Below are 23,363 nucleotides of genomic sequence, written 5' to 3'. Positions count from 1 at the left end.
TGCATGGGGCAGAGTCCATGAGGGATCCAAACACAGGCTTCCAGATGTCCTCCTGTGGTCGTGGGCAGCGTTCACTCCTCCTGGCAACACTGTGTGTCAATACACATGGAGTCAACTGTAAAGTTTACCCAAGCCTTGGAGCCGAGGGTTTTTATTGGGGGACCATCAGGTAGGCACGGGTGACTGCCCAACAGGTGATCCTCCTGAAAACACTGTGTATCAACACATACGGAGTATTGTCAACCACGGACGTTAACCCAAGCTTTGGAGCCTAAGGTTTTTATTGGGAAGTCCATCAGGTAAGCATGGCTGACTGCCCAACAGGTGATCTGTTTTCACTCACTCCAGAGTTGAGCTGATACCATGTGACCCAGAGCCCTCACCCAGTATCACGTTGCTGGTGTGACTCAAAGCTCTCACCTGAAATCATATTTTACTAGCTGGCTGGCCCAAGACCTCTAGGCAAAGGAAGATACTCCTGTCAGGCCTAGCATTGAAAGGACTTAGAGACTCCCTTCCAGAAGCAAAGGCCAGGCCTCTATTGGGGCAAGAAGAAAGTCTTTACCACACACTCCCTTTTCTTCTTTTTATTGGCTGCTGCACTCAGGGGCCTTGCCAAGGCTGGGCCTCTTTCTCAGAACAGCGGCCTAGGACAGCACTGGTCCTCAGGCCTGCCTCGGGGCTGCACCTACCACCTGGCTTTTGCTTTTGCAGGAATTTGAAATATCAGGGTGATAACAGAGGGCTCACATTGTGTAAATGTGAAGGCAAATCACTGCTTGATGTTGGCGCTTGATTTTCCCCTAATGAAAACAGTGGGACTTGTATTGATTGCATCAGGCAATGATCACCTCCCACTTGTCTTTTCTTTTGAGCAAAAAATTCTCTGAGCAAAAAATCCCTTCTGTAGTGAGACGAGCGAATGAAACTCTCATCAAAAACTTGCCTTTCCTTGGTTTTTAAATTTCTGAGTAGTAGATACTCCAAAAGCAGCAATTCTCTCCTTTTTAAAATCATTTCTGCTGTTTACATGTGTATCTCCCCCTACCCTATGCTGAATTCTAAAGCACAGGCTTTGCTCTACAATTCTGCCTCCTGGCAAGTCTGCCTGGCTTGTAATAAGTGCTCGATTAATTTATTATTATTATTTTTTGAGACGTTGTCTTGCTCTGTCACCCAGGCTGGAGTGCAGTGGCATTATCTCGGCTCACTGCAGCCTCTGCCTCCCAGGTTCAAGCAATTCTTCCACCTGAGGCTCCCAAGCAGCTGAGATTACAGGGCATGCCACCATGCCTGGCTACTTTTTGCATTTTTAGTAGAGATGGGGTTTCACCATGTTGACCAGGCTGGTCTCAAACTCCTGACCTCAGATAATGACCCACCTCAGCCACCCAAAGTGCTGGGATCACAGGCGTGAGCCACTGTGCCCAGCTGATGCTTGATAAGTATTTGAGACATGAATGAACACCTGTTTAACGGCAACATTCTATTAACAGACCATATTTTGAGTTCTGAAATGCAAAAAATTAGAAGTCTACGAATAACCACTTGGGTAGCAAGAAGATAAAAACATATATATTTGCATTTTCTTATACATGTGCCAAAGGTAACTGGAAGGGTACACCAATATCAACTGCATTTGCTCGTGAGAAGCAGGACTTGGTTGCTGGGAAGCAGGGTTGAAAAGACTTCCAAGACCTTTTATACTTTAATTTTTGAACCATGCAAATGTAGTCTGTATTTCAAAAAATTTAATTTAAAATTCTAGCAACAAGGCAATGGGCAATGACTCATAAATTCTTTATTTTGGCTAATATTGATTGCATTCATTACTACCATTTTATTTATTACAGCTCAGAGGAGAGTCATTCACTAGACATTCTGTTGTTAATAAACACTACAAATTAGGAAGACACTGGAGGGGATAAGGATAAGAGAATAGGATAAGGAGAGCAGAAAGACACTCGGGGGAGAACATGAGATCCTGCCTATTCTCATTATCAAGATGAACTGGCTACAGGACACGAGTAGCCTGGTCAGATCTAATTTAAATGACAGCCTCTCCAAAAAGGTTTTCCAAAAAAGATCCCCTAACAATTATTTACTGGACAAAAAAGGTTGATATTTCTAGAAGAGACTATCTCGTTGACACAGAAGACCCAACTTAGGACACAACTTAATATATAGCAACATTACAGAGCTGGGATCAATTAAGACATTACTGTGGACAGAGCCATCTCTAGCAACACGTTCTCAGTCACACATGGATGTGTTGTTTTACGGCCTAAAGATGTTGTAGACGGTTCTCACATAAATTTCATCAGGGGGAGGCTTCTTCTTGCTGCCAGGTTCAAGGAATCTCTTAATTGTAGGGATATTACTTAGTTTCACTGTGTACTCCTGCAAAAGGAAAATCCAAAAGTTTTAGGCTAACAACAAAGGTATTAGTTACTATGAAAATATGATTACGCAAAATGACCCATCAAAATTTGTTTAATAAATACTTGTTGAAAGGTTCCAAGCAGAACTGAAATCCAGCATTTGTTTATTACGGGCATCCAATCTTTTGGCTTCACTGGGCCACACATAAAGTACACTAACACTAATGATATCTAATGAGCTGGAAAAAAAAATCCCAAAATATCTCATAATGTTTTAAGAAAGTTTATGACTTTATGTTGGGCCACATTCAAGGCTATCTTGGGCCACATGTAGCCTGCAGGCTGTGGGTTGGATAAGCTTGGGTTAAGATCTGATGTCTATGACTATTTACAATCTGTGTCATCAATCACCTGTGTCAAGATCAGGGTTTACGTCAATCTCCAGGTTCACAAAAAGATATGAACTCTTTCCAGAAATGGCAAAAGTAAAAACATACTCAAAACAGAATTCTGGCACTTAAGATGAAAAAAAAAAGGAAAGGAAAAAACTCTTAGAGAATACCTCAAGTGTATTTTTTTTTCTTTTTTTTAGTGCTAGAAAAGCAAAGCAATGGGAGTGGAGTAGGAACAAAGAAAGCTGTAATTGGTTGTGATCAATTAGCTGTAAACGCCACTCTGACCAGCCACCTGAAGTGCGTTGATTTGCTGGGAGAAAATGCCTGAGCCATTTAAGTAAAAGTGCTTTAAAAAGTCATCAGATGGTACAATTTATATTTTAAGATTCAGCTTCTTCAGACTTTTTATTCCAATCAGTAAATGAATCCTCTTTCTGGCTATGTAGAGGAAATAGCCAGTTACATTTTTTCATAGCCTCTGGCTCAGATACCAAATATTTATGTAAACTGGAATGGAAGAAAAAATTGTATTTTTCATTCACAGAGTCAAATCTTACCAATTTTCAGTGACTGAGAAGAAAACCCCATTTCATCTATTGAAAAATCTGAACTATATGAAGAAACATATACTCATCATTTACAATTGTTCTAGTAAAACCTTTTAAAGCTATTTAAATAAAATCATTTATTTAAAAGTGAAGAGGTCATTTTAAATAGCTATTTATTGCCTATTATGCACAAGTCACAGCCTTAGTTAAAGCACACACACACACACACAAACATACATACATGTCACTAATATTAACAAAACCCTAATAATGATGCCAATTAATTATATATAAATATGACAATTTTCTCTTTTCAGTACTTAAACTCTACTTCTGTTATCTGATTTTAAATAGTATACCAAAATTTAGAAGCTTGTTCCAAAGGATGTATTGTTTCAAGATTTATCTGGGGTTCATAGTTATGTATAATAAAACTTCCGTAACTTTTAAAATCCATTAGTCAACACAGGAATAATTCTTTAAAATTCATCATAGATCTGGTGTCAGATTCTGAAGTTTTTAAATATTGATGCTCAATCTGATCAGAGATTAAAACTGTATTTATACAGATAATGCCTTGGGGCTTAAAAAAGGGTTGTTATTGTCTGGGCATGGTGGCTCAGGCCTGTAATCCCAGCACTTTGGGATTGTTATTACAGTGTCATGAATGGAAAATACCAATAGGTCCTGGTGCTACAGCTTACCAAAAAAAACTTGATCTCTATCATTTACCCTAGCATTTTTAGATCTTTCGTGTATATTCAATGAAAAGTACCTTACTGCCTGTGAGGTATGTATGTGTACACAAGCATGTACATACATGCCTGGAAAGATTACACTTTTTTTTTTGAGACATAGTTTTACTGTCACTCAGGCTGGAGTGCAGTAGCACGATCTTGGCTCACTGCAACCTCTGCCTCCCTGGTTCTAGCAATTTTCCTGCCTCAGCCTTCCGAGTAGCTGGGATTACAGGCAGATGCCATCACACCCAGCTAATTTTTGTTTTAGTAGAGACAGTGTTTCCTCATGTTGGTCAGGCTGGTCTTGAACTCCTGACCTCGAGTGATCCACCCGCCTCAGTCTCCCAAAGTGCTGGCATAAGCCACCACATCTGACCTAGATTTCCTATTTAATAAGTTTAGCAGTCTACCTACTTCTAGGTTCAGCATCCCACCTATTAAGGGATATAGGTACTTCCAGTACTTCTAAACAATCTATTTTTCAGAAACCACACAGACTAGCAGAAAGAGTATAGACTTAGATCCCAGACTCCTCTGTGGCTCCCAACTCAGCCATTCACAGTCTTGAAACTTTATGCAGAATGTAATGTTTCCAAGCCTGTAGTTTTCATCTGTAAAATGGAGATGGTGAAGCCCATCTCCTGGGTTATTGGGGCTGGGTTGAGAGGACAGATGAGCAAATGCAGGTAAGTGCCTAGCAGACTGAAACGAAGCCGGCACTCAACAAGTAGCAGATCCCTTCCTCTGATCCCCCTTCTCTGCTAAACAAATAATGCTTTTTTTAACAGTGCAAAAGAATACTTCAGGTGAAAAGTATCCTAAGTTCTGAATGAATAAAATCACATTAAAGAAAGTTGATCTCTGTGTCTGCAAGAGTAAATGAAAAAAAAGCATATGAACTATAACATCATAAAGATATGGTGGTTTATTGCCTTGTCGATGATTTTTATTCTCATTTTCTGGGTGTATTTATTGAACTGGTGGTAACTGCCCTCATTAGTATATCAAAATATTGAATAGACTTGGCAAAAAAACTGTTTTATGTATGTTACTCTTTGGGGACTTAGTGTGTAACTTGGTCAAGTATATAGCAATTTGGTCTGTATTAGGGATTGGCAAGCTTTTCTCTATAAAGGACCAGTCAGCAAATATTTTAAGCTCTGCAGGCCATATGGTCTCTGTATGATCTATTCAAGTCTGCTGAAGAAGCACAAAGGCAACCTTGGCATTTTGTAAACGAGTGGGCATGGCTTTGTTCCAATGAAATTTATGAATACTAAAATTTGAATTTCATATAATTTTCCTGTGTCATGAAATATTATTCCAGAGATATTTTTTCAACCATTGAAAAATGTAGAAATTATTCTTAAGAGCTGTACAAAGACAGGTGGCAGGCCAGGTTTGGCCCAGGGGTTAAAGTCTGCACATTAGACGTGGAGATAAAAGGCTAAGGTTCATATCCACTGGCTAAACCAGCTTGGCTACTGATTTCTTTTTCTTTCTTTCGTTTTTGAGACGGAGTTTCGCTCTTGTTACCCAGGCTGGAGTGCAATGGCGCTATCTCGGCTCATGGCAACTTCCGCCTCCTGGGTTCAGGCAATTCTCCTGCCTCAGCCTCCTGAGTAGCTGGGATTACAGGCATGCGCCACCATGCCCAGCTAATTTTTTGTATTTTTAGTAGAGACGGGGTTTCACCATGTTGACCAGGATGGTCTCCATCTCTTGACCTTGTGATCCACCCACCTCGGCCTCCCAAAGTGCTGGGATCACAGGCGTGAGCCACTGCGCCTGGCCTTGCTGATTTCTTTATCCTGGGTCTCTACTTCCTCATGTGAATACTGAAATCATCAAATGATTTTTTTTTTTTTTTAAGGCCCGTCTCTGCTTTAAAGTTCTATGATCAATCCTGCCAGAATAACCCTGAGGGATAATTTGAGCCACACAAATCTTTCCTTGGAATTTCTCAGAAGGAGAATGGTAGGAATGCTTTGGGGTGATGTTTAGGGTGCTAACATCTCTCAATTGCTTTCAGAGCTCAGGCTTAGAATTTCCTAACTTGAGACCATACTATTTTGGAGAAAGGGGGTCACAGCCTGATGAATGAGACGGTTTTGATGTTGATCTCACCCACTCTCCCATCAGTAGATACATGAGAGCATGAGAGCACCTCACCTCTATGGTTATTTCTATGGGAAGTCTCCAGTGGCAAACTTCCTGTGTATGGAGTTTTTTTCCAGGAGTACAGTTATGGAACAAAATTCTGATGGAAATTTCTGAGCTGGGAGTGCTGGCACACACCTATAGTCCCTACTACTCAGGAAACTGAGGTGGGAGGTTCTCTTCAGCCCAGGAGTTCAAGACTATCCTGGGCAATATAGCAAGATCCCATCTCAAAAAAAAAAATCTTTTACACATCAATGGTCTTTCAACTTGAAGTATTTAAGAACTAGAAAAACAACTTCAGGTCCTCATTTTCATTTCATTTGCCAAACTTAAAAAAATTACACACACACACACACACACACACTCACACTCCCCAAAGCCAGTGAAACATTAGGCACTGAAGGGAGGCCCAGGAGTTCTAGGCTAATCTTCTAATACATAGTTTTATTTACCTGGAGGAAAGGAAATGCAGAAAGGATATTAGGAATTTTCTCTTCTAGAGCTAAAATGGTTTGGAGTAAAATCACATCTGCAAGGCTCAGCTGATTACCAACAAGAAAGTTTTGTCCGTGACCCCTTAAAATCTGTAGGAAAATGGTTTGCATCAGTTATAATATTCCACATGGAGAGACTTATGAGGCTATTGAATCAGTGTAGTATCTGAGAAGAGGTGAAGCTATGGCCTTGTCCTTAGTTTCATAAATAACATCAATTAAGAGAACACCCCCTATATCTGACAGAGATAGAAAGAGAAAGAGAGAAAGAGAGAGAGAGAGAGAGAGAGAGAGAGAGAGAGAGAGAGAGAGAACAAAACAAGGCATGGAAATAAATGAAAGCATCCATAAATGTATGCTGTGGATCTGAATGAGACGTTGAAGTGGGGAAGGGAAAATTCCTTATTTCTGGATTTAGCATCTGGTGTTTCAAAGGATACATCTACTCCAAAAATGTATCTACAGAAATGCATGCAAGAGGCTTGTGGCTGCTATTAGCTCTTAGGTTAGTTAATCCAACTGGGATCAGCTTTAAGATACCTGGGCAGAAAAGGGTGTTTATGGCAGCTCCTTTGTGGTTACTCTGTGTATGTAGGCATCTCTGCCACCTACCTTTTCAAACACAGGAAAGTATCTAATGATCGCCTTCTGGGCCATGTTAACCACTTCCTTTTGTTGATCATCTGGTTTTAAGAAAGGATGCATGATAAGCAGTTCCAGCAGATCCAGCGTCCCCTCTACATACATGTCAATCCTTAAAACAAAAAAGCAGTTGTCTCAGTTTCTTCTCCCTTCCAAGTCATCAGTTTCCACAACTAAGAATTCAGAGTGCTTTTTTCTTTTTCTTTTTTTTTAGTGTGCTGGTAACTCACGGTCCTAGAAGCATTTACCTATACCTGTCTCTTAAGAGCAAAGATATAAAGTCAATTCTAGTTGTAACTCAGAAAAAAATCTTTTGGAAATTTGTCACAGATCAGAGAGCTTGACATTCATGAGTGCTCTCTTTCTGGGCATCTTACTCCTTAATCCTCACTCCAGCATCTACATTTTGGTCTCTTGGTATGGGTCAAACTTCGTATTTATAAAAATAGTGAATATCACTTACGGGTGCTCAGAGTGTACCATGCATAGTGCTAAACACTCTCTATCCATTATCTCATTAAATCACATGGCACTATGAGAAATGTACTATTCCCACTTTACCCAGGGTCATGCATCTAAGGGGTGCAAGGACCAGGCTTTGAATTCAAATTGTAATCTAATGCTCTCTCTCCCAGGCCTTGAATGTCACAGAACCTCCTCTTTCCTCATTCTTAACAATAGTGAATTCACAAGAAAGGGAAAAAGCAGTATCAAAGCATTGAAAAATTTGAAATCTGAAACAATGACACCCTAGATCTAGTATTCAATTTCTGAATCCAATTCTTTTCTTTTGTTTTACTCGGGCTCTCTCTACTGAAGTTTCAACTGGTCTTTGTGACCCTCCTGGGTTTTTGTTCCCTGATCTCACTAACTATGTAAGACATAAAGTAAATGTGGTGTGCTGCAGGGGGTTGCTAATCAGCTAAAGCATCAGTAAGCTGACAAGTGAGAACACTTGAGAGGGGCCACAGTACAGGGTTCTCTCCTTGAGGTTCTTGCCAAAGAGATTGTGCTTGTCTGCTATGTAGTGGAGAATGCTTCGGGTCTGTACCAACTTCATCCCGTCAATTTCAACCATGGGCACTTGTTGGAACAGCAGGTGGTTACCTAAGAATGGAAGCCCGGAGTTAGAAGTGATCTCTTCTTCCCTGTCCCCCAACCCCTAAAAATGCTCTGTTGAATGAAAATAAACAGTGGAATCATGGCCTTAGGAAATAGTGTAAAGCTTCTGGATGACAGATAACCTTAACCTTCAGGAGAGCAGATTTAGCCATAAAAGAAGCCGGAAGGGGCTGGGTGCAGTGGCTTACTCCTGTAACCTCAGCACTTTGGGAGGCTGAGGTGGGTGGATCACAAGGTCAGGAGTTCGAGCCAGCCTGGCCAACATAGTGAAACCCCATGTCTAATGAAAACACAAAAATTAGCAGAGCATGGTGGCGGGCACCTGTAATCCCAGCTACTCGGGAGGCTGAGGCAGAGAATTGCTTGAACCTGGGAGGCAGAGGTTACAGTGAGCCGAGATCATGCCATTGTACTCCAGCCTGGGCAACTGAGCAAGACTCTGTCTCAGAGAAAAAAAAAAAAAGAGGCCTGAAAACTAGCATTGCTATAAACCCTCCCTTTTCATTTTCACCCCCGGAAAAATACCTATTCACAGTGATAGGATTGGGGGGAATTATCTTCACTACCGAAGATATTTCTTCAGTCTACACTGGCCAATACAGCAATCACTAGCAACATGCACGATGTAAACCTAAATTTAAATTAATTACAATTTTTAAATCTTAAAATTCAGTTCCTCAGTCGCACTAGATATACTTCTCGTGCTCAACAGTCACATGTGCCTAGTGGCTACCATATTGGACAGTGCAGAATAGAACATTACCTTCACTATAGAATGTTCCACTGGACGGCACTGTTTTTAGAGAATCTGATCATGAAACCTAAGTAATCAGCTGAGACTCATGTATACTCTTTGGTTTCTATCTGTTCTGTCTCATGTATACTCTTTGGTTTCTATCTGTTCTGTGGCTACAGAACAGTAGCCACATTTACTACCAAGTTTGCTGTCAATAGTGAAAAAAAAACAACCCACTGTTTTCTTTAGCAAACTGGAATCCAACACTTTCCACATACCAAATCCTGGGGAGAGATGTAGGTATAGGGTGCAGCCTGGCCCTTGAGGGGTTTGGGCATTTGGGGGAGGTGAGGGGAGACGGGAGAGGAGTACTTAGCACATGCCTCGTAGCTTCCAGCCAGCGTCACACACAAAAGATGGCCTTACAGCCCTGGAGAACTGGTACCACACAAGGGAGCCTTGAGTTGGGCCTGAGGACCCTGCTGCTGCTGGAAGGAGGCTGCTCACAGGGTTAATGGGTGCATTCTTTATGGGTCTGCTGGTGGCTCGTGCTACAATGGATGGCAAGGAGGGAGCAGGGCTGTCCAGGAATTAAAGCGGAGAGGGGGGTTGGTTGATTTCATTTCTGTGTAGTATTTACTCCAGAAAGTCTCCCCATATAGATGGGGATATTTATCTGCATACCTCAAGCAGGCCAGGATGCCTCAAATAGTGTGAAGGAAATAATGGAAGATGAGAAGGAGGGAAGGGGCAAGAGAGAGAAAGAAAGTGGGAAGAAGAGATTGGAGGGGAGAGAGGGAAGAAGAAAGGAATGGAGAAGAGTCGTTCACTCCCTTCAGCAGCTTTTATGGAACTACTGAATAAGAAGTGATGTCCTGGCAATCTCAGCTATTTATTCCCTCTTGCTTTTTTGGTTTTAGGGTACTGTTCTGAATGTTCAGTGTCATCAAATATTTTTGCCCTTCGACATAGATAGCATTTCTTAAAGGAAAATCAGTATTAGAGACAGTTGGTTCATTTTCATACTCACCATCCTGCAACTTGTGCAACTGTTCTTTTGTTTCCAGAAATTCTTCATCAAACTAAATTTTAAAAAAAGAAATGCATATATACATAGCAGAATATTATTCAGCCATTAAAAATTAAAATCCTGTCATTTTCAGCGACACAGACAGAAACGGAGGTCATTACGTCAAGTGAAATAAGCCAGGCACAGAAAGACAAAGACTGCATGTTCTGATTCATATGTGGGAGCTAAAAAAGTAGATCTTATGAAAACAGAAAGTTGATTGGTGTTTACTAGAGGCTGAGAAGTGTAGAGAGGAAGGGGATGTGGAAAGAGTTTGGTTAATGGTACATAAATACAGCTAGACAGAAGAAATAAAATCTAGTGTTTGATAGTAGAGTAGGGTGACTATAGTTAACAATAACATAATACATAGTTTGAAATGGTGAGAAGAGAAGAATTGGAACGTTTCACCATAAAGGAAAGATAAATGTTTGAGGTGGGTGATGGACATTCTAATTACCCTGACTTGATCACTACACATGATATGCATGTATCAAAATATCACATGCACCCCCCAAATATGTACATTACATATCAATTTTTAAAAAAGGTATCCCCAACCTCCAAAAGGAGGTAAATATCATTACAGGTTCAGGACTGAAAATACCAAGTTACACAGTCTCAAGAAGCAGAGAGAAAGGGCAGTCTTAGCATCCATATTTTGGTTTCTAAGTATCACTGCCCCCTGAAAGGAACTAGGCTCCTATTTTTTTATTCCTTTTCTTTCCTAATAAACTTGCTTTTGCTTTGCACTATGAACTTGCCCTAAATTCTTTCTTGTGTGGAATCCAAGAACCCTTTTTGGGGTATGGATTGGGACCCCTTTCCTGTAACATTGGGAAGAAGACACACGCTGATGTCTGCAACTACTTTGAAATGATTCAGAAAAAAAAGAGGGGGGGGGGGAAGGGAAAAAGCAAATGAGGCAAAATGTTAACAAATGGTGAATTTAGTTGAAAAACATTCAACTTGGAGCGGTAGGGAGAATCAGGATCATAGGGTAGAGGCTTGGCTTCCACTACTTGCCAGGGTGGGTGCTCATGGTATGAGGAAAGGGTCCTCAGTGCTACCAGAGATCTCCATCTAACGTTATCAACAGTAGCCTTGGGACAACAATGCTCAGGACATTTATCCCAAAACCCAGGTGGTCAGATGTGGTGCAGGCTGTACTCCTGGATCAACTCACAATTTGTCTCTCAGAGGCAACTGGGGAATTTGTCCCTGGATATTTGTACTACAACATACTAAAATCAAAAGTCAAAACATCATATTAGTTAACAGAAATAACTAATAATTTATTTATTTTTTCTGACAGTTCTGTCACCCAGGGTGGAGGGCAGTGGCTCAGTCACAGTTCACTACAGCCTCAAACTCCTGGGCTCAAGGGATCCTGCCACCCTCAGCCTTCCAAGAAGCTGAGATTATAGACTCAAGCCACCACATTTGGCTCAGAAAGTTTATCCGATATATGCAGGAGCAAGGTGTTCAATTGATGCTCCTCGTTAATGGTAGAAATGGTATAAATCTCCCATGTATCAAGGGGGATTTGCCTAGGTTTTGAGGAATCTTTGGGCAAATAAAGTTCCAAGCATGGAAGAAACAAGCAACATATAGCAATATCAATGATGACTCAAATTAAGTGACTGACCAACTTAACATCACAAGAACACAATGATGAAGCTCGGCATCACTGAAAATGAGACCACCAGATACCAGGCAGCCTCCAACGTGGTACAATAGAAATGTGTTTGTTCAGAGTATCTCCTCTGACAGAGTCTGGCAGGAAAAAAAAAAAAAAAAAATTAAAGAGAAAAAAGAAGCCTGAAGTGATCATGCCTCTGGATCCAGCTAGTAATTTATGGGAAGTACAGAGAATAGAGGAGCATGTTAAAATAAGGGTAACCTCATTTTGAGGGAATGTGTTCTTCCGGGTTCATGAGGGAGCGTGGCTTTAAGGGCAAGAATTTCCCTGCCCCATGCCCCCCTCCCATCTCTCTCCATCCGGGAGACTCAACGGTTTATGTTTGAATTTCGCATGCGCGGGAAGAAACTAAAAGTCAATCACTCCAGCAGAAGTTCTAAGGAACTCCTTTCATTGGCCCAGGGTCTTGGAGAAGGTGGGAGTTTCTCCCACAATAAAAGTTCGTGCTCCCTCACCGGCCCCTGATTTCCAGCTTTCTGGAATCCCCTCCCACACGGTGGGAGCTCCCTCCGGGGATTTTCCCCTCTGGAATCCCCGTCCGCACTCTTCGTGGAAGCCTTTCTCTTCTTCTTTCCTTCTCTTTTCTCAACCTAAATAAAATCACCTTTCTGCAACAGTTTTTGGGTCCAATATTCACTTTACGAGCATACGGTCCACCTGCAGTGGCCCCACCGCTTATTCCTTAAGAGGCTGAAGGCCAAAAACCCGCAACGGTCACCGGCATCCAAGAAAAAAACCTGGTTACAATTTTACCATGTTACCACAAGGCAACACTTGGAGGGCAAGGAAATCAAATCCAGAAAAGGAGAAATTCTAGAGCAGGCGTCCGCAAACGTTTTACACAGGGCGCCAGTTCACTGTCCCTCAGACCGTTGGAGGACCGCCACATACTGTGCTCCTCTCACTGACCACCAGTGAAAGAGGTGCCCCTTCCTGACGTGCGGCGGGGGGCCGGATAAGTGGCCTCAGGGGGCCGCATGTGGGCCGTAGTTTGGGACGCCTGTTCTAGAGGGCAGTTTATTTCACAAATAAATGGCACTAGAAGCAAACATAGATATCTAGCACCCAGACCTTGGCTGTTAATACTATTTTCTTTTCTCTTTGTTTTTTTGAGATGGAGTCTCGCTCTGTCGCTTGGCTCACTGCAACCTTCATCTCCCGGGTTCAAGCAATTCTCTTGCCTCAGCCTCCTGAGTAGCTGGGATTACAGGCTCACACCACCAAACCCAGCTAATTTTTGTATTTTTAGTAAAGGCAGGGTTTCACCTTGTTGGTCAGGCTAGTCTCGAACTCCTGATCTCATAATCCACCTGCCTCGGCCCCCCAAAGTGCCAGGTTTACAGGCATGAGCCACCGTGCGTCTTGTTAATACCATTTTCTATTGAAGAAATTACTGATTCTAGGGCTAGGGCAGGGAAAATATTAATACAAGATGAGCACAGAGCATTTTGTAGTGTCAGAAAGTGCTGAGAACAAAAAAGAGACCAATCTGAAATCAAAAAGGCCAAACTTGAAAGAGCACCAATAGTGGCCAAAGCTGGAACAATTTTGGCAATTTAGGTCATTGGACTATAACTTAAAGCATAAAATCAATATACTTAGGTCTATAGTGATATAAAGAATTGAATAACTGAGGAAATGGGTGGAGACAAATCTTCCTTATACTGTATAAAAATTTCAAATGTAGATACTACCTCATCCAGGAGGTAGAGCTTAATTCTCAGCGTTTTGAATGTGGGCCAGACTTCATGATCTGCTTCGGAAGATTATAGGGAAAGACAGTAACTTTACACTGGAGGAACCTGGCAGAGACTACCTTAACCATGTGATTAAGGTTCATATTGCCAGTGACAACTCATGTTGATATGTAACCCCTTATATAATGAGGTGAGGATACTTCACCTCTGTGGCATTCTTTCCCAAAACCCATAACTTCAGTCTAAACACACACACAAAAAACAAGACGAAAGCAATCAGAATCTACAAAAATATCTGACCAGTACTTTTCAAAACCGTCAAGATAGGTAAAATGAAGGAAAGACTGGGAAATTGTCATGGATTGTTGGCAACTATGGAAACATAATGAATAAATATGTTGGATCCTGGAATAGTAAAAGGACACTAGCAACGGGCTAGGTGTGGTGGCTCATGCCTGGAATCCCAGTACTTTGAGAGGCCGAGGTGGGCGGATCACTTGAGGTCAGGAGTTTGAGACCAGCCTGGCCAACATGGAGAAACCCTGTTTCTACTAAAAAAATACAAAAATTTAGCTGGTTGTGGTGGCATGCACCTGTAGTCCCAGCTACTCAGGAAGCTGAGGCAGGAGAATTGCTTGAAGCTAGGAGGCGGTGGTTGCAGTGATCAAAGATTGCACCACTGCATTCCAGCCTGGGTGACAGAGTCAGACTCCATCTCAAAAAAAGTAGAACATTAGTAGAAAAAAAACAGTGAAATCTGAATAAAGTCAATTTAGGTCATTGGATTATAAGCTAAGTTTAAACTGTAGTTCAGTTACTTAGAAATTAACATGCACCGGTGTTAATCATAGTGATGTAAAATGCTACATTAAGGGAGACTGAATAAGGGACTGTATTATTTTATAACTTTTCTATAAATCTGAACTTATTCCCAAATATAAGTTTGTAAAAAAATGAAGAGGAAACCTACAGATTTTTTAAATACTGAAAGAAACATGATGATTTTAAATGTAATACCGTATATAGACTGGAACAAACTATAAACACAAACAAAAAACACCTGTTTGAGACAATCAGACTCTAATGAGGGGAAGGAATTGCTAATTTTGTTGGGTGTGATAATAATATTGTTATGTTTTTAAAAAATCCTCATCTGTTAGAGAAAAATGTTGAGGAACTCCCAGATGAAATGTTATGATGTTTGGATTTTGGTTTTACTCCCACAAAACAAGGGGTGATAGATGAAACAAGATTAGCATAGAGCTGATGATTGCTGAAGTCCGGTGATGAGTGCATAGAATTCATGGCAATGCTCTCTCTACATTTGTTTGTATTTGAAAGTTTCCATAAAAAGAAGCTAAAATAAAACAAAAGCAGAAACACACACATATGCAAGCAAGATAGATACCAAGACTGCCAGTTTGAAGCCACTGAAGTAAACAGGAAATTTACCCCAAGAATATATAATCAATAAAAGCTCAGAGTATTTGGCAATTTTCAGGTACATTTCCTTTCTTCTTATTAACAAATATTCATTGGTGCTAGATCAGAAGCTAATAATAAAGTAAAAGTCAAAAGGAAAGTAGAATTCCATGAACTACATTTTATTTATAAAGAATCCCCTCCTGGAAGAGGAATCTGACTCAGTGAAGCATGTCTGTGATTTTGGTGGACGAGAATTAGGACTGAACTCTGCTTCAAAACGTATTTTTCTTTCAAAGTTCTCAAAAGTTCCATGACAAATCTGTGAAGAAAAAGCATATAAGGTACCTCCACTCCGGCGGCAGCTAAAACCCATCTCACCGACTCCATCCGGCCTCTTCCGTTAGGATAGTGGAGCTTGGGCCTTGCTGCCATGACAGCTTTTCAGGCTTCCTGAAAAACAAATGCAGCCGCAGCAGCAGCTACTCGCATACCAGCAATCTCAATTTCATGTCTTCAACCGAATGCTCAGGGGCAAAGTGAATATTCAGGATTTTGGCACGGGAAACTGTTCTCTTTTTTTGTTACTGCATTTTTCCTCACTCAAGAAAAACATACCACCATTTTAAAACATGAAAGAAAAAAAAAAAAAAAACCTTGGCTTTTATATGATTTCTATTAATGACTTCTTCTCCTGGATCTTGGGAAGCTAGGGCCATTTGTTGTAAAAACACGTGCTAGCAGTACGGGATTTCACAAATTCAGAACATTATATATTTTGACCTTGAGAATTTCAGCTTTTCCAAATTCAGCTTGGGGGTAGGGGGTGGCAAGCGTCGGAAGGAGAGGGCCGCGAAAGAAAATCGCAGAGCCACTGGAGCCTTTTCAAGTATTTATGCTTTTACATACATCATCGTATTTTATTATCACGGCAACTGGGAGGTGGACAGGCCGAGTATTACTATTGTCTGCAAAACGTGCGTCCATCGTCACGCATGCGGTGACTGCCTCCCGGGTCCCGCGTGTCCCCCACCCCTACTGGGAGATGAGTCCCGGGTCTTGCAGAATGAGCCGGGGCCAGGGCTTGGCCATCTGAGACTGCACTCTCCCGTGCTCCGCTTCCCCGCTCAGCCCACGCAGGGACGTAGCAGCCACCTGGCCAGGCCCAGGGACGATCCGAGCCCACCTTCCACCAATGCATTCAGACTCCGCAGAAGGGGCTTTAAAAAAAATACGCACACTGAGCAAGAAGGACCCCAACCCCAGCCAAGGGGCCCACCTCTGCCCAGACTGAGGCTGGAGCGCAGAGGACAAGAGGGAAAAAGACAAGAGAAGCACTGAATTGGCGGGGGTCAGAGATGAATGCGAGAATGCGAGAGTGAGACTCGGAGAGTAGAGGGGAGGGAAAAAAAGAAGAAGGAAAGGGCAGGGAAGAGGGGTACGGCAGGAGGGAGACAGACCTGGAGTCCGCTCGGAGGCCCGGAGCCGCACAAAGCGCCAGGCCAGCTGTCTGCCGCTATGCTGGACCAGCAGGCGGCCCTAGTGCGCGGGAGCTAGGCGAGGCTCCAGGACGACCTCACCAATAGAGACGGCAGTATTTAGCATGCCCCACCCATCTGCAAGGCATTCTGGATAGTGTCAAAACAGCCCAAAATCAAGTCCGTTTCTCTCAAATGGTAGCATTTTAGGTATAAATGATATTTGCTATACAGTTAAATTTGTCTTTGATTCGTATTTCTTGTAGAAGCTCTAGGTCGAAAAATAACCTAACCTCAGTGAAAAGTTGGAAGTTTCTTTCAGTTTATATACTTTGTGCGCCGCCACCAGGAATCGGATGTGAGGGCGATCTGGCTGCGACATCTGTCACCCCATTGATCGCCAGGGTTGATTCGGCTGATCTGGCTGGCTAGGCGGGTGTCCCCTTCCTCCCTCACCGCTCCATGTGCGTCCCTCCCGAAGCTGCGCGCTCGGTCGAAGAGGACGACCATCCCCGATAGAGGAGGACCGGTCTTCGGTCAAGGGTATACGAGTAGCTGCGCTCCCCTGCTAGAACCTCCAAACAAGCTCTCAAGGTCCATTTGTAGGAGAACGTAGGGTAGTCAAGCTTCCAAGACTCCAGACACATCCAAATGAGGCGCTGCATGTGGCAGTCTGCCTTTCTTTTGACCCTTGAATTTTTAGATGCCTGTTTTGCTTTTTGTTTTGTTTTGTTTTTGAGATGGAGTTTCACTCTAGTTGCCCAAGCTGGAGTGCACCGCCACCACGCCCGGCTAATTTTTGTATTTTTGGTAGAGACAGGGTTTCGCCGTGTCTCGAATTCCTGACCTCAGGTGATCCGCCCGCCTAGGCCTCCCAAAATGCTGGAATTACAGGCGTGAGCCACGGTGCCTGGACCTTAGAAGCTTTTTAAACAGCGAGTACACAATGCTTTCCTAACAGGAATGTCAAGTCCCTCAGGAAATCCACATAAGGATATTAAGTAGGCAAAGCATCACATACGGATTAAAATCAAAACAGTAGACCCTAATTTTTCTACTTTTGTGTATACATACATATACATGTATACATATATACACACATACGTATTTTCTTCTTTCTTTCATCTCAGTGGGTCATCTTGAGATTTCCCTTCATTTTGTCCCTTTTAGAGACAAGTGCTCTGTAGCAATGGCCTCAAGACAGCACACCGGCTTGGAAGGTGGTCTTTGGGGTTGGGGATAGTACTAAAAAAAAAAAAAAAAAAAATTGCTAGCAAGCTAGTTAAAAGGTTAAAAATATATTAAAACTATCAGGGCTATGTTATGGAACAATTGCAAAATTGTATTTTTGAAGGTATGTATTTCAACCTTAAAATCCATCTTATTTTTAGAGGCAGCTTCTGCTGTTTCTCAGGCTAAAAATGTTATTTTCTTCACCCACGGGACGCTAGAGAGAATCTTGCTTTGAGAAGCCTGTAGTGCTGAATAACTGGCAGCCGCTAACATGGTCAGATTATATTTTAAGTAGGTTTCTCCAACCAAAGTGTGGAGAATGAATTGGGGCAGTAGGGGCAGACAAAGAAACCTGTGTGTCTGTGTGAATTAAAGTAGCAGCATGAGTTTGAAGAATACGGGTAAGAAAAGGTGAAATACTGAGAAGGTAGGTGGTAAAGGATTTACAAATCAGGTCGAAGGAAGGAGGAAGAAAAGTCTAGAATGATGCCCTGCCCAACAGACACACGTCTGTTTTTTATAACAAGACACACATCTGTTTTTTTATAACATTTATTGTCATCTAACACAGTAATTTTTATTTATTTCTCTGTAGAGTCCTAGAATGTAAATTCCATGAGATCAAGGATTTTTTTTTTCCTCCTTTTGTCCATCTGTCTTAGTATACAGTAGGTATTCAGAGAACATTTGTTGAATGAATGAATGAATGAATGAATGGGCAATGCTTTGGTTTCTAGCTCCATAAAGAGTGGAAGAGGAAGACAAACTTTGTGGAAAATGGGTTGATTTGTCTTTTGTTGGTATGAGCCACCCAGCTGGAAATGCCTACTAGTTGAAAAAGCCAATGGCTCACACCTGTAATCCCAACACTTTGAGAGGCTGAGACGAGTGGATCATCTAAGGTCAAGAGTTTGAGATCAGCCTCACAACTGGTGAAACCCCGTTTCTACTAAAAATACAAAATCAGCCGGGTGTGGTGGCATGTGCCTGTAGTCCCAGCTATTCAGGAATCTGAGATGGGAGAACCACTTGAACCTGGAAGGAGGAGGTTGCAGTGAGCCGTGATCATGCCACTGCACTCCAAGCTGGGCAACAGAGCAAGACTCCTAAATAACAAACAGAGACAGGTTCTCTAAAAGAAATTTATTTGGAAATAGAGTTTTGCAATACGAATACGCATGCCATAGTAAATTACGTGTGTATTCAGGAAGGTAAAATGAAACAAAGATTTCTAAAGGACAAAAATGACGATGGCAAAATTGTTTTGAAATAATTTTCCTTTGCTACAAAGATGAATAACAAGGGTAGAACCAGCATTTTTTTCTATAAGACTGCAACGGCCTTTGTGGAAGGTTGTGGGTTTTATAGTCTTTTGTGAGAATTTGTTGTTGTTGTTGTTCGTTTGTCTTTTGGAGACAGGGTCTCCTTCTGTTGCCCAGCCTGTAATGCAATGGTGCAGTCAGGGCTCACTGCAGCTTCCACCTTCCAGGTTCGAGTGATCCTCCCACCTCAGCCTGCTAAGTAGCTGGGACTACAGGCTCATGCCACCACATTGGCTAATTTTTAGTTTTTGCAGAGAAAGGGTCTCACTATGTTGCCCAGGATGGTCTCCAATTCCTAAGCTTAAGTGATCTTTCTGCCTCTGCCTCCTAAAGTGCTGTGATTACAGGATGTGCTACTGTGCCTGACTCTTATGATTGCTTTTTTTTTTTTTTTTTTTTTTTTTTTGGAGACAGAGTCTTGCTCTGTTGTCAGGCTGGAGTGCATTGGCATGATCTCATTTCACTGCAAACTCCGCCTTCCAGGTTTGGGCTATTCTCCTGCCTCAGCCTCCTGAGTAGCTGGGATTATAAGTGCCCACCACCATGCCCAGGTAATTTTCGTATTTTTAGTAGACATGGGGTTTCATCATGTTGGCCAGGATGGTCTCCATCTCTTGACCTCATGATCCACCCGCCTTGGCCTCCCAAAGTGCTGGGATTACAGGCGTGATCCATCATGCCCGGCCATGATTGCTTTTATTAGACATTTAAGCCAAGCACTTGTCTCCATTTCCTTAGTTCCAATTGGTTGAATTATATACCAAATTGCTAATATCTTACTTTTTACACTTCAAAAATGGCAGTTTCAGATGCCCAATCTTATAAAATAGAGACATCATTCTAGAGTTATGGAAACAGGAGTGTAGGTGAGCCAGGGTGATAGCCTTTTTTTTTTTTTTTTTTTTTTTTTTCGGAGACAGAGTCTCACTCTGTTACCAGGCGCCAGGTTAGAGTGTAGAGGCACAATCTTGGCTCACTGCCACCTCCCCCTCCCAGTTTCAAGCAATTCTCCTGCCTCAGCCTCCCAAATAGCTGGGACAACAGGTGCACACCACCACGCCCAGCTAATTTTTGTATTTTTAGTAGAGACGGAGTTTCACCATGTTGGCCAGGATGGTCTTGATCTCTTGACTTCGTGATCCACCCGCCTAGGTCTCCCAAAGTGCTGGGATGACAGGTGTGAGCCACCGAACCCAGCCTTAGCCTTTTATAATCAACTCCATCTTACAATGAGAACCCATAGACACAGGGAGGGGAACAACACATATCGGGGCCAGTCGGGGGTTGGGAGGCGAGGGGAGGGAGAGCATTAGGACAAATAGCTACTGCATGTGGTGTGTAAAACCTAGATGACAGGTTGAAAGGTGCGGCAGACGATCGTGACACACTGTAACAAACCTACACATTCTGCCCTTGTATCCTGGAACTTAAAGTAAAATTAAAAAAAAAAAAATCAACTCCATCTTAAGATGTCTACAGTTGAGGAAATGGCTTAATAATACCTGCAAGGAAAAATTCCTATGAAAGAAGAATGTCCAGGTGTTCCAATATTGCATAATGCTATATGCCTTCAAGATAAGTATAGTCATATTTTCACATACTTACGCATGAAAATGCCAAGGATAACTTTCTTTAAATTAACCAAGTACTAGTATTTTTTCATGCTGTTAGGACATAGACATAGCTTTGCTTAACTTTTAGATAGATAAGAACCCTATTGAAGAAAAAACAAAGAGGAGGGATTCCTCCTCTTGCTTTCTGAGGATGCTCTACTCTGTAACTGAGTAGCTGTCAATAAACTATTGCTTCTCATGGTACTCTGTGACTCACCTTACATTCCTTCCTGTGTGAGATCCAAGAACCCTCTTTTAGGGTCTGGATCAGGACACCTTTTTCTGGCAACACTCAGCCTTGCTCACCTGAAAGTGTAAATAAGGTAGCAGCATGACTCTATTATTACACAGGCTTGGGGAGAAATGAAAACTCCTGTTATAATAGTTCTGGCATTTTATGACAGGTATCCCAAAGCCATTTTATTCCTTTGAAGCCCCTGACATCATCAACCTGCTTGTTCTTGAAGACCCTTACAGTTGTCCTCATTCTGAGACAGTCGTACTCATTTTATCTATCTATTCTACCTACCTACATACCTGACACATTTTCAGAGGCCCTGAGAAGTCTTCTTAGCCTCAACCCTGCACTCATCCACTCAGTAGTAGGTAAAATTGCTTGCACAAAGATCAAGACCTTCAAATCTCAGTTTAAGAGCTTTGTATACTCCCAGAAGAGGAAAACATTTGTCTTCAATTCAGCCTTAGCTATAAGCGATTAGTGTCAAAGTCTACTCTAACAAGTGGGTTTTCTTATCAGGAAAGATGGTTGAGAGCTTGAAATGGCTTCTTCAGTGTTTCTGAAGGGGCAGCATGAGCCCAACGTGATGCCAAAAAGTTAGACAAATGCCCATGATTACACAGTAAAGTCACCGTGTTCTGATGGCGAGAGGCACATTTAGGGATTCACCAATACAAGTTTGATTGGTAGGTCATGTTTCTACAAAATCCTGTCAAGGAGTCAAAGAATGCTTAGAAATGAATTTCCTGTGACATTCTTTAGAAGTTACAAACTATGACATTCTCATGAAGTTATGAACTTCTTTTGAAGGTTTATGTTGTATATGAGAATTTGCTGTGAAAAGCTAAAAGACATACAAAGCAGGTCAAAATGATGAAATCGGGAACATGAAACTGTTTCCACCTGCTTTTTTTTTTTTTTTTTTTTTTTTTTTTTTTTTTAATCTTATACAGGGCCTTGCTCTTTTGCCCAGGCTGCGGTGCAGAGGGGTGATCTGGGATGACTGTAACCTCTGTATCCCAGGCTCAAGCAATTCCCCTGACTCAGACCCCCAAGTAACAGGGACCACAGGTGCGCACCACCACACCTGGCTAAATTTTGTAATTTTGGTAGAGATGGGTCTTGCCATGTTGCCCAGGCTGGTCTCAAACTCCTATATTTCAGGGATCCTCCCTAAGTGCTGAGATTAGAGGTATGAACCACCACTCCCAGGCACCTAGCTTTCTAAAAGCTAAATTTAAAAAAAGCCTCCATATTGCAGGATAATTCTTTATTCTGCTACTCTAAGTGTATGCTTCTAACTTCACAGCGATAACACAATACTAAGCATTCAGAAGTTATAAAACATCAAAGTTCCAAATGAACTAAAAAAGGACAAAAATTAGAAAATACTAATGGAAGAACATGAAAACAAAAACAGAACGCTCACATCAATTTTTCTTAAATTTCAACTTTATTTGGAACAGGAAATTTTTCCTTACATAAGGTTGACATTTTTAAACACCTTGGGACAAACTATTTAAAAAACAACATTTTTATTTTAGAAGGGTCTTGCTTGAGTGGTTTTCTGTCTTCCTATCTTCTCATTGTTATGAAAATTTGCTTTATAAATAAATATATTGTCAGTTACTCCATTGTAATCAAATCAGGTGACTAATTTCTATCTGTACTGAGATATCTGAGATCAGAAGACTGATTGAGTTCATCTAAAATTCACATTAGCACAGTGTCTATGAGAAACTGGTGATACAGATTCATGTGATATTTACCTCCAGTCTGTCTTCCTAATGGTTTCCATGAGAATGCCCTTACAATAAATTATATAAAAGTACAGTACATTTGGTCAAAAATAGTAAAAATAATTCTAAAAATTAACTACATATATTAAACAAATTGCTACAGTATGCTTTAAATGACATAAAATAATGAGTATGTCAAACATCTTCTTATAAACATATTGCTTTTGGTCATACACTGAACTGAAATGTACAGCCTAAATTCCTTTTTTTCCTCTTTTGAATGGCACAAAACAATGGCTTAATGGTAGGGAAATGCTACTTCATGAGAAAGCATGGTGCCCGTTAACTCCAACAGTACCTGTAGTTGCACTTAAAAAGAAAATAATTCTTATTTTGTGCTGTCTTGATTGAATACAATTTTTGATAACTCCAGAAAATGACACAGTGTTACTTTATTAGATGTATATAGTCCTTTAGGTAAGAGATATACTTTGAAAACTATTTGAAAATCAAGTTTCTTCCTACATAAAACCTATCATACATGAGCTGGGGTGAGGGCTTGGTAATGAATGAAATTTTTTTTTTTTTTTTTTTTTTTTTTTGAGACGGAGTTTCGCTCTTGTTACCCA

The 23,363-nt window shown here is 41.4% G+C and overlaps 1 protein-coding gene across 1 annotated transcript; it reads right to left on the bottom strand.

The window, feature by feature from the left end:
• Positions 1-1,779: 1,779 nt before the first annotated feature.
• Positions 1,780-16,674, bottom strand: GSTA4 (glutathione S-transferase alpha 4). The gene is made up of 7 exons (XM_003926388.3): positions 16,572-16,674; positions 15,460-15,564; positions 10,252-10,303; positions 8,338-8,470; positions 7,334-7,475; positions 6,680-6,811; positions 1,780-2,400 (listed from the first exon to the last, which is right to left on the bottom strand). Exons 2-7 carry the CDS (start codon positions 15,544-15,546, stop codon positions 2,278-2,280), a joined length of 669 nt encoding a protein of 222 aa, XP_003926437.1. The 5' UTR covers positions 15,547-15,564; positions 16,572-16,674; the 3' UTR covers positions 1,780-2,277.
• Positions 16,675-23,363: the final 6,689 nt, after the last annotated feature.

Source organism: Saimiri boliviensis, chromosome 4 (assembly GCF_048565385.1).
Source record: "Saimiri boliviensis isolate mSaiBol1 chromosome 4, mSaiBol1.pri, whole genome shotgun sequence".
NCBI lineage: Eukaryota > Metazoa > Chordata > Mammalia > Primates > Cebidae > Saimiri > Saimiri boliviensis.
This window is presented reverse-complemented; position numbering and strand designations above follow the sequence as displayed.